This window comes from Pelophylax lessonae, assembly GCF_965119305.1.
Source record: "Pelophylax lessonae genome assembly, chromosome: 3".
Classification (NCBI taxonomy): domain Eukaryota; kingdom Metazoa; phylum Chordata; class Amphibia; order Anura; family Ranidae; genus Pelophylax; species Pelophylax lessonae.
Window position 1 is genome coordinate 639037748 of NC_138770.1, and position 12433 is coordinate 639050180.

The window sequence follows — 12433 nt, forward strand, 5'->3', positions numbered from 1 at the left end:
TTTTTAGTGGTCATAGTTGTTGGCCAGAGCTAGAAAGTCTGGTGGACAAAACTCACCCCTGGGTCCCTTGAGTGACCTGTATAGGAAGCTAACATATGCTTCAACTTGCCAGCAAACATGTAAAGCCAAATTACCAATTTTTGGCAGAGTTGGCCTTCAAAATATTTGTAAACCCATTCACTAAAACCTCTTAAGAGCTTTAACAGGTTATTGCTTCTTATGTGTGCAACCAACACCTCCAAAGCCCAACACATTGGCAACCCTTCACCACGTTTGTGTCTCCATTTCCTTCTATAATCAAGGTGGATATATTGGGGTTTGACCTCATTATTTGGCTTTTTAGTAGTCATAGTTGTTGGCCAGAGCTAGAAAGTTTGGTGGAAATAACTCACCCCAAGTTCCCTTGAGTGACTCGTATAGGAAGCTAACATATGCTTCAAGTTGCCAGCAAACATTTAAAGCCAAGTGACGAATTTTTGGTGGAGTTGGCCTTCAAAATATTTGTAAACCCATTCACTAAATCCTTTTAAGAGCTTTAACAGGTTATTGCTTCTTATGTGTGCAACTAACACCTCCAAAGCTCATTATAACACTAGCAATAAAGCATTGCACTGCCTATTTTATAACTGGAGGCATTGTCTATTTTAAAAAAAAAAAGGATTTAAAGTTATGTGTAAACTCAATAACTGACATTTTATATATTCTATAGCATGTTCTTGTAATAGTAAAAATATTCTTCAGTCCTCTTTTAGATCTGTACCATTCATTAAAGTATTACTTGGTGATCCTGCCATGAATGTCCTTGTTCATGTACTTCCAGGTGATAGGGGAGACAACATAGTCCCTGCCGTCGATCTGTGCTCCTGCATTGTCATCTGCTCTCCCAATGGAGACTACCATTGGTTGTGCTGATGCACATTTCACAGGCATGGTCCACTATTGTCATAATCCAGATACCATTCTGGAGTGCAAGTAGACAGGAGTTGGCTGCAAAGGGCCTACATGGGATCCATAGCACTAAGATGTAACAAAGGATGAAAAAGGGTGAAAACAGTGTTTGAATGAAAATAAACATGGCGGTTGTTTATAAGACAGTTGTTTGGTAAACTAAATGTCAGTTAGAGTTGACATCTACTTTAAGCTTTATGCATTTTGTTATTGTACCATTTTGCAGGTTCCTACAGTATATGTACATGATGTGCATATAGCAGCCTTAGAATCGATAAAGAGAAACTGCAGTGAACATTGACTGTGGCTATTCAATCAAACAATAAATTAAGTTTCATGTAACAGGCTTGTTTATAACATTCACTTGTAAGACTTGAGCATCCTTGTCAACAAAACCCTTTGAAATTGTAAAGTGGTCCTGTGAAAAAAAAAGAAAAACTATGGAACTGGCATACCTGCAAAAGAAGAGACAGAATACTTTCCTTCCTGTCCATACCTCTAGAAAGTCAATATTTTTAAGAAGAATACTCTGCTAAAGACCACTGGGAAAATGACACTTTCGGGAATGCTGATCTTCTAGTCCCCCAAAGAGCTCAGTGGCTCCTTCTGCTGACCTCCACATCATTACAGTACACATCAGCAAAATAGAAGTTGGGGGGAGGGAACCACTGAGCACTATGGGGTACCAAGAAAACTGACATTGCCAGAAGTGTATGTTTCCATGCATACATCAATGTAAGACTTCTCCTTAACGGAGCGATGTTCTCATGGTGCAGCCAGCGGGAACAGTCCACTGTGAAAATTAAACTTTCGGGGGTGCTGATCTCCTAGTCCCCCAAAGCACTCAGTAGCTCCTTCTGCTGACCTCCACATCATTACAGTACACAACAGCAAAATGGAAGTAGGGTGAAGGGAATCACTGAACACTATGGGGTACCAAGGAAACTGACATTGCCAGAAGTGTCAGGTGTCAGTTTCCATGCATACATCAATGTAAGACTTCTCCTTAACAGAGCGATGTTCTCATGGTGCAGCCAGCGGGAACAGTCCACTGGAAAAATAAACTTTCGGGGGTGCTGATCTCCTAGTTCCCCAAAGCACTCAGTAGCTCCTTCTGCTGACCTCCACATCGTTACAGTACACATCAGCAAAATGGAAGTTGGGGGGAGGGGACCACTGAGCACTATGGGGTACCAAGGAAACTGACATTGCCAGAAGTGTCAGTTTGCATGCATACATCAATGTAAGACTTCTCCTTAATGGAGCAATGTTCTCATGGTGCAGCCAGTGGGAACAGTCCACTGGGAAAATTGAACTTTCGGGGGTGCTGATCTCCTAGTCCCGCAAAGCACTCAGTAGCTCCTTCTGCTGACCTCCACATCATTACGATACACAACAGCAAAATGGAAGTAGGGTGAAGGGAATCACTGAGCACTATGGGGTACCAAGAAAATTGACATTCCCAGAAGTGTCAGTTTCCATGCATACATCAATGCAGGTGTTCCCCTTGTGGAGCAGTGTTCTCATGGTGCAGGCAGCGGGAAAGGTAAGTACTCTTTTCAGATGTGCCTGTTTCATATTTTTGGTCTTAAAAGAGAAGTATGGCTAAAGTTCTTTTGTCATACTTCTCTTGTGGGTCATTGGAGAGCACTTACTTTTGCTCTCCTGTGACCCAGAGTTGGTTGACACTGAGGTAAAGCCTGCTTTCAGCTGACGTCACTGTGCTGCTCCAGGCTCTAGAAGAATTCTGACCATATTGTCAGGATCCATCTAGATGTCTATTTGATAACTGCTTCCAGCTGTAATAACGCGGCTGAGAGCCGAAGCCAGATGCGCTTGCCATCCTCTCCTGCCCAGCGCTCTAATGAGTGCTGGAGGAACAGATTGGAAAGAGGTCTGACAGTCACTGCTCTCCGCTCTGAGCAGACAGAGAGCTGAGTGATCAGCAGTCATGTGATTACTCAGTTCTCTATCTTAGATCTGACATGGGACAGCTGCAGAAAAGAAGGGAGTAAGGAGGTCTGAATTTTCAATGCCCCAAACCTCTCCTTTAATGAAATGGTTGCTTAAGGCTTGCAAAGACATAGCCATCACTTGCAGCAGCTACAAATCTAATGTCTACGGATATCTTTACATGGGAAGGTCTAATGACACCTTGTAAAATCAACATTAGTAGTGTAATTTGCTCTCTGTAACTACCTAACATTGCCAATTATGTGAGGAGCCAAATAACTGTATGCTTTTTTATGAAGCTCCATTAATCTCACCTTCATACACAGTAAACCTAATACCACCATACCAAAGTTCTTCCTTTTAACTCACTGTTGTCTTTACTTTTTTTTATTACAGATGGCGGAAGAAGATAAGGACAATTATGATGCAAACATTCATTATCCACATCTTCTTATTATTACTAAGTCAAGATAACATCAATCTGATGTCCTATAACAATGTGTCACTTACCAATGTCTCCACGCCCCATGTATTGATTAATTTGATATCTTCCTTTGTTTGAACGTGCTTTTATATATTTTGTATACTGTATAATTCTACACTTATGTTTCTATCCAGTGTAGAAAATTTACTATAACTCATCCAACAATAAACTATTAATAAAAGTGAAACTATTTACACTATCTGCAGCTGTGTGTGTACTTACCTCTTGTAGAAGTCAATTATTCTTTATTTCTGGGGGTCAAATACCAAACAAACAAAGACAGACTTACTTACGATACCACATCCAAAGTCAGTTAGATGTACAGAGATACTTTTAAGGTACCCATTTGACACAAAACTTTATAAAAACATATCAAATTTATTTAGAAAATACTTTGCACCTTAAAAGTCCATACACATCCATAGCTGCTCAGTACATCTTACTAGGTAGGATTCAGATCATTCACTTGAGATGAATGATTATTCCTTTAAGAGTGAATTTGAGAGTTTTAATTTCCCAAAATGTTTTGCCATTTTGGTGAAATGCAATGAAGTCAATGGAGAAGGTGTTTTTTAAAGGGTGTAATGGGCTGTATATGACTACATTCAACTATCTTGATCCTATTCTTCTGGTCTTCTTCTTAGCGGCCGCTACGGACTTCATAACATTGAAGTCTATGGCGGTCGCCTCCGGGTCGCCCCGAAGAAGCTCCGGACCCTTTTTCTAAGTCGGAGCGACTTGTGTCGCTCCTATTAGAACGGGTCCGCAGCTTCCCTATGAAAGGCGACCTACGGCGACCCCCCGCAAAAAACAAACAAACAAATACCTAAAAGAAAAAGAAAAAAAATGTGGCAAAATTGGAAAATCTGTAATATTCACCCAAATCTCTCCTCATTCACACTTATGATAAGCAACACTTTCAGGGTGGTACAGTACAGAAACACCATCTGTTATCCAAAGAATTCACAGATTGGCAGAACATAAAAATAATTTTTATCTTATTAAATAGAAATTAAATTTGACTTTTATCTTATTAAAAAGATAAATAGATTATATATACAGTTTATATATGTATATATATATATCATGTAAAAATGAGGACATACTATGACAATAATAAGAGAGAAGAAATGTCTATATATATATATATATATATATATACTGTATATATATATATATATATATATATTTTTTTTTTATATTAAATATTAACAAATTTGCTTTATCTGGTGGTGGTAACATTTGTTTAAAAGCATATTATCCTCTTTAGGTTTGTGGTGATTTTTTTTTTTTAATTCCCTTTTTCCACTAGTGTGTTTTCTTCTTGGACAGCTACAAGAAATGACTGGCTCAGACAAAAGCCTCATGAACTGACCATTTGTCCTGTGGACACAAAAGCTCACCCGGCCCTCAGCTCCTCCTCCTCAATTATCTGCGATTAGTCTCAGTGTGTTGAGTCAAGAAGGGGTAGTGGGGCGAGTGCTTATTATCTGTTTAGGTAGAAGAAGAGCACATTTGCGGCCTCTCGTAAGGATGAAAAGTGAACTCTAATCAGATCCCCGATGGAAAATGGGTGTTCTTTTCCAAATCTTACCAAAACACACCTTGTTTTATTTGTGGAAATGCGGCATTCTACACTTTCGATAAATGCTATAATCAAACCAGCCCGAAGCTCTCATGAATATTTACCATGATGCTGTTACAATGTAAGGTCTTTAAATGCTTGGGTGACTGTTTTGTTAGCTACAATGGCCTATTGTGAAAATGCAGCTTCACTACATAACTTGGGCTACAAACTGACAGTGTATTGTTCCAAGGACCTTTTTTTTTTTTTTTTTACTCCATACAAAATGAAATAACCAGTTGGCCTTGTTTGTTTTAACATTTGTTAGATGTAAAATTAGGTTTTTTTTTTTCCACACAGCAGTTCTGTATGAGCTTAAAATTATTAAATACAAGGGAAAAAACATTTTAGAGCCCTTACAAACATCTATAATAATTTAATTTAAGAAATAAAGACAACTGATTTTTATAATATTTGTATCTGTGTACATTTAACTGACAGATATAAGTGCAGAAGGTTAATATTTTTTCTTTTATCACTATTCAGCATATATTGTCTTAAAATGTATATAAAGTAGTAATCGACCGATATCGGTTTTTCGTTACCGATACCGATATTTTGGCCATTGCATATCGGTATCAACCGATATTGGCCGATATTTTTGTACATTTAAAAAAATGTTATTTTATTATTTTTATCACTTGACAGGTACTCTTGTGGAGGGATATGGGGGTCTAAAAGACCTCAAACCCCTCCTCTGCACTTAAAATCATTAAAAAACGCCACGTTTGACTATTTTAAATGCTGTCATTTTTTTTAATCTGGCGCCGAGTACCCGGAAGTGATGTCATGACATCACTTGCGGGTTTTTATATGGTGACCCCATCAGAGCCGAATGCGGCTTTGACCGGGCCTTCGGCGGCCGTGCAGGCTGGTTGGAGACCCGGGAGAGTCGTGGAAGGCGGCGGAGGGGGGGCGTCCCCTCCCGCTCCTTGTAATGACAGCCGAGCGGCTTCTCATCGGCATCGGTTTTCATTACAAGACAGCCGACCATCGGCTATGGACTCCGGTACCGGGGTGTTGCCTCTAGCTGCAGGCATCACTCCGGCACAAGCACTTTCCGAAATATTGGCAATATCGATGACCTCAGGGGCCGATTCCGATATATATCGGGGAAAGTGCATATCGGCCCTCAATATATCAGCTTTGCCGATAATTGGTCGATCACTAATATAAAGGCAAAACTTTTTTTAAAAAATTTTTGGATAGAGGAGAGAAGGATTAGAACCTCTGTTGAGTTTTTTTTTTATATATATATCCCTGTTAGGGAGATCCTTGCCTCTGTTTATACTGGTACCCAACACCATGGGGAAAGAAAGAGAGAAGAACAAGTTAAGAGTTGCCACCAAAGCAGGAGGCACAATTAAATCTTTCAATGATGACACTTGTGACAACTTTAAGGCCCGTTCACACCGAAGCGATTTTCTGCTTAAAGCTTGTAGCTCTAATATGCTCAATAAACAAAATCCTATTAATTTCACTGGCCCTTGTTCACATCTGACCATTTTGTCCCCTGTAGCAAAACTCTTGTCGCTCAAAAAAGTACATGATCTTCTTATAAGCAGATCGGAGGCAGATTGGCCCCATTGACTTCAATGAGAACGCCTGCAACATGAGCGTTTTAGGAGCGATTTGTTGCATGTTTTCTGGCAGAACAGCAGCTCTCCACCCCTAATCTCCTCCCCCTTGTGCTTTTGATTAACTAAAATAAAATCATCTGAAGCTTGAATACACAGGTAAAATAAAAGTATTACCTGGTGATCCTGCCATGAATGTCCTTGTTCATGTACTTTCAGGTAATAGGGGAGAAAACACAGTCCCTGCCTTCCATGTGTGCTCCGGCATTGTCATCTGCTCTCCCAATGGAGACTGCCATTGGTTGTGCTAATGCACATTTCACAGGCATGGTCCACAATTGTCATAATTCGGATACCATTCTGGAGTGCATGTAGACAAAGGGCCTACAGGGGATCCATAGCATTAAAGTTATGTGTAAACTAAATAACTGAAATTTTATATATTCTATAGCATGTTCTTGTAATAGTAAAAAATAATTTTCAGTCTTCTTTTAGAACTGTACCATTCATTAAAGTATTACTTGGTGATCCTGCCATGAATGTCCTTGTTCATGTACTTCCAGGTAATATAGGAGACAACACAGTCCATGCTTCCCATCTGTGCTCCTGCATTGTCATCTGCTCTCCCAATGGAGACTACCATTGGTGGTGCTGATGCACATTTGACAGGCATGGTCCACTATTGTCATAATCCAGGTACCATTCTGGAGTGCATGTAGACAGGAGGTGGCTGGAAAGGGCCTACAGGGGATCCATAGCACTAAGATGTAACAAAGGATGAAAAAGGGTGAAAACAGTGTTTAAATGAAATGGCGGTTGTTTATAACAAACAGTGGTATAGTACAGAGTTTCTCAACCTTTTTTTCAGTCAAGGCAGCCTTTAAAATTATAGACAATCTCACGGCACCCTTTAAAATTATGGATAGTCCCAAGGCACCCCATTCTAAAATGTAAAAAATGCTTGAAGCTTGTAGCTCTGATACATTCAACAAACAAAATCCCATTCATTTCACTGGCCCTTGTTCACATCTGAGTGTTTTGTTACCTGTAGCAAAATGCTTGCCGCTCCAAAAAGTACATGAGCTTCTTTGAGGCAGATTGGCCCCGAAGACTTCAATGAGAACGCCTGCAACATGATCTTTTTCCGAGCATTTTGTTGCATGTTTTCTGGCAAAAACAGCCGCTCTCAACCCCTAATCTCCTTGTGCTTTCTATTGACTAAAATAAAAACATCTGAAGCTTGAATACACATGTAAAATGCTTGTAATACGCTTCTAAAACGCTCGCAATACTCTTGCAAAACTCTCTCAAAAAAAAAAAAAAACACTTGAAAAAAAATCGCTCTGCTCAGGTGTGAACAGGGCCTAAGTGTGACCCTAGTTCTGCTTCTATAGTCTACTCAGTCAACATGCCTAGCTTACACTGAGCGGAACAGTTCACATGCATCCTGGGAGCACCTATTTCCTGGTTGCAGATTCCAGGTTTCCCCAAATGAAACATCTGCTGCAGCACTTTGGAAATTTAGACATGACTCCAATCATGACTGGGGAGGATTAAAGTATAACTAAAGGCAAAACTTTTTTTTCTTTTAGAGTAGAGAGGGATTAAAACACCTTTTAGATTTTTATTGCTTTCTTCGCCCCCCAAGATGGAGATTCACCCTCTCTATTTGTCCTTTTACCATTATCATTAAAAGTGAAAGTAAAAGACAATCCCACATTTTAGGTTGTCCCCAGAAAAGTAATAGGGAAGATCTTCCAATAAGGACACTAGTTCTAGTGACCTGGGGGTCCCCAAGTAATTTCTTTAATTTGAAAGAATTTCCTTTCACTTTCTGTTTGGCTATGGGACAGGAAGTTAAGGGAAATCTCTGCAATGGGACACAGATGGGATGACATCTGTCTGGGGTTATTACCCTTCCTTGCTCTATCCAAAATTAAAAAAAAAAGTTTTGACTATGGTTTCACTTTAAACCCTTTTTTTGCTTTTGTTTTATTGCTATCTGTGCCTCTGCTGGGGAAAATTCCTCTCACTTCCTGCCATAACAGGAAGTATTAGAAAATGAAGAGATGAGTGAGGAGGATTTTATACTTCCAAGAATGTTTTTATGTTTTTATTGCTGTATGTGCCTTCCTGCCCCAGTGACAACTATTCCCTCATTTCTTGCACAAGTGTCACAGGGACAGAAAGTGAGTGAAAATGTCCCCAATGAGGGTCATGAAAACTAAATTTTTCACTCTTTCCCACAATATAAAAACATGGAGTTAAGCCTCGTAAACATGATCAGAATATCAAACGATCTTGCGTCAGATTTTTGTTGCATGCTAGTCTCATATCGAAAGTGAAGAGGTTACTTTCATAGGAAAATTCCCATATGACAGAATTCTTTTCATTTCCAAGCATGCCTAGTCTTGCTCTTACGATTTTTTGGGGACGAAAACTGTACTAATTAAATGAAAATCGGACGTTGTGTTGACGTACGATAAAAATTTTATAGCCTGCACATCCAAATTTTGTCGTCTGAAAATTTCTAATCGGCTATCGAAAAGCACTATACTAACAAAGTAAAAAAATCAGCAGATCGTTCATCGGATGAAATTTTACTTCCGATTTTCGTATGGTTTCGTATAGTGTGTCTATGGGCCTTTAGGCTTTAAGGTTTACCAGTCCTCACATAATGCACACTACAGTATTTATATATTCTAAACAGCAAAAGCTTTTTAAAACAAGTCGTCATCCATCTCTGTAACTATAAGCACTGTAAAGAAATCATCAAAGTAAACAAAACTGAAATAAGCATTGAAATAACTGATTTTATATAAACTGAACTAAATATTTTTTAATGAATAACAGATCTTGCCAGTCTTTGTTGTTGTGATAAAATCATATAAAAAGGTCACAGATGACTTGTCTTAAGAACGTGTTGAAAATATGTGAATAGTTTAATGCCCATAGACAGTAGAGTAGTAAAGTAAGAAATCAACATTTAAAAATTTTGTAGTTGATTTGTTTTTACATTTTTGCAGTTTGTAAAATTGTAACTGGAAAAGGTGCTGCAAAACCTTAAATATTTGCAGGCAAATGATTAACAACCCATCAAATAGGAGCATTCATCCAATCATGTGCAAGTAAAAATCATTTTTTTAAATTTTCCTTGTAAAAATAAAAGATTTTTACTTGCGCATATTTGGATAAATGTTCCAATTTTAGTTCTTTACTTAATTAACCCCACAGTGTTTAGTCAGGATGAAGAAATCAGAATTTTTAGTTTTACTGGTCTTAATAAACTAAAAATCAGATTTAAATACATCAGTTGGTCTTCAAGAGTTAAAGAGTAACTCTATTTTTGTTGGAAAACAATCCCCATGGGTAATCATTTTGCATTGCAATGGCTTTTACACACTTTGTTGCAGATTCCTACCTGTCTCTGCTCTTAAGAATAGCTGCTTGTTTTAACAGACTGATTCTGAACAGGAGGGTCTGGTTCATTATAATCAGCTAGTGCATTATCGGTATTCTAATGAGAAAAGTTACAGTGTCTGCATCTTTTTTAGAAGTATTTAAACTCTGGGGAGTGTCTCACCAAAAATGAAATTCTTATTGGAGGGAGTGCTTAACGTCTGACTTATATCTTAGTGAAGACTTGTGGGGAAATCAGTGAGTCAATCACACAAGCAGTAAATTACATTTCTGGGGCTGTTCTTTACACTGTTGCTGCAGATTGCAATAGAAAGGTAAATTTTAATATTAAATTGCAATGTGACTTGTGTAGCATTTGTATATGTTATATATATATTTTTTTACAACTGCATTTGCTATATTTTTTCACATGAAAGTGGATTCACCCTTTAAGCCCCCTCTGCTCTATTTTAGGAGTTCTGGCTCTTGAGCTGACTTTGTTCTTTCCTTCTGGAAATGTACACATTAATGCGGATACTGGTCAGAGGTCACTTTTTTTCTGGAAGTGACACTGGAATGACCACAACAACAAAAACATTGTTTTTTTTATTGTAATGTTTTCTTGTTTACATTTGCAAAACTAACCTTGTGCCGACCGCCCCATAGCAGATTTACTGCCAAAGGGTGGCAGCGCTGTGCAGAATCAGGTATATATACGTGATTCTGCACTTCTGGGTTTTTGGCATGAGTGCGTGCCACTGCAGTGCTGATCAGCGGGTCCTGTGGACCCAATCTCCACTGGCACTCGCTGATTGTTCGTTACACAAGGCAGATTGTCATTCTGTCAGTACAGAAGGCATGGATCCTGTGTTCCTGTAAAGCAGGAACACTGTTCCATGCCTTCCACTAGTAAAAAGCACCTCCCCCACTACACTGAAACACTGGCTAGGCACATATTCAACCCATTGATTGCCCCTGATGTTAACCCCTTACCAGCCAGTGTCATTAGTACAGTGATAGTGCATATTTGTAGCAATGATCACTGTCTTAGTGTCACTGGTTCCCAAAAAAGTGTCACTTAATGTCCGATTTGTCCACCGCAATATTGCAGTCCTTCTATAAAAAATCCAATAGTTTGTAGACGCTATACCTTTTGGACAAACAAAAACAATATACGCTTATTGGGATTTTTTTTTACCAAAAATATGTAGTAGAATACATATTGGCCTAAATTGATGAAGAAATTTTTTTAATTTTTTTTATTGGATATGTTTTATAGCAGAAAGTAAAAAAAAAAATAAAATATATATATATATATATATGTATATGTAATATATATATATTTATTTTTTTCAAAATTGTCGGTCATTCTTTGTTTTTAGCGCAAAAATAAAAAACACAGAGGGGATCAAATATCACCAAAAGAAAGCTCTATTTGTGTAAAAAAAAGGACATAATTTTTTTTTCAGGTACAGTGTCGCAGGACCACGCAATTGTGAGTTAAATTAACGCAGTTCCATATCACAAAAAATAAAAGGTCATAAAAGGGGGTAAATCTTCCAGAGATCAAGTGGTTACTAACCACTTGCTGACCGCCCGCCGCAGATATACTGCAGCAACCTGGCTCGGCTGCGTGAACTGACGTATGGGTACGCCAGTTTCGAGGAAGTGGTGCTAGGGGTGAGCGCGCGCCCCGACAGAGGCGCACTCCTGCCCCCACTAGGCAGCGGGGAAGCTGATCTACGGGGCTGGCGGCCGCGATTGCTCCTCGCTGAAAGAGAATGACGGTCAGCTATCGTAAACACAGCTGACTGTTCTGGAGTGTCTGTGATCCTTCTATATATGATCACAGGTCTCTGAGGTCATTTCACAAGCCCATACAGTTAGAAAACACTTCCCTAGGCTCACACTTAACCCTTTGATCACCCCTGGGTTAACCCCTTGCCTGTCAGTGTCATTAATACAGTAACAGTGCATATTTTTAGCACTGATTACTGTAGTAATGTCACTGGTCCCCCCAAAAGTGTCAAAAAATGTCAGTTAGGGGTCCGATCTGTCCCCTACAATGTCGCAGTGCTGCTAAAAATCGCAGATCGCTGCAATTACTAAAAAAAATAAATAAAAATGACATAAATCTTTCCCCTAGTTTGTAGACGCAATATATTTTGCGCAAACCAATCAAAATACGCTTATTGCGATTTTTTTTTACAAAAAATATGTAGCAGAAAACAAATTGGCCTAAAATGTTAAAAAATTTTGATTTTTACATTTTTTTTTGAGAATTTCATATTAAAAAATGTGAAAAATATTGTTATTTTTCAAAATTGTTGCTCTTTTTTTTTTTTATAGCGCAAAAAAAATAAAAATTGCACAGGTGATCAAATACCACCAAAAGAAAGCTCTGTTTGTGGGTAAATATGACGTCAATTTTCGTTTGGGTACAGCGAA

At 38.6% G+C, this 12433-nt stretch overlaps 1 protein-coding gene across 1 annotated transcript in view; it reads left to right on the plus strand.

Annotated features, from left to right (window-relative positions):
- Nucleotides 1-3584, plus strand: part of CAMKMT (calmodulin-lysine N-methyltransferase) — a 641387-nt gene extending 637803 nt beyond the window's left edge. The window contains exon 11 of the mRNA XM_082249844.1: nucleotides 3298-3584. Coding sequence (XP_082105970.1) covers nucleotides 3298-3375 — 78 coding nt within the window. The 3' untranslated portion in view covers nucleotides 3376-3584. The remainder of the gene's footprint in view (nucleotides 1-3297) is intronic.
- Nucleotides 3585-12433: the final 8849 nt, after the last annotated feature.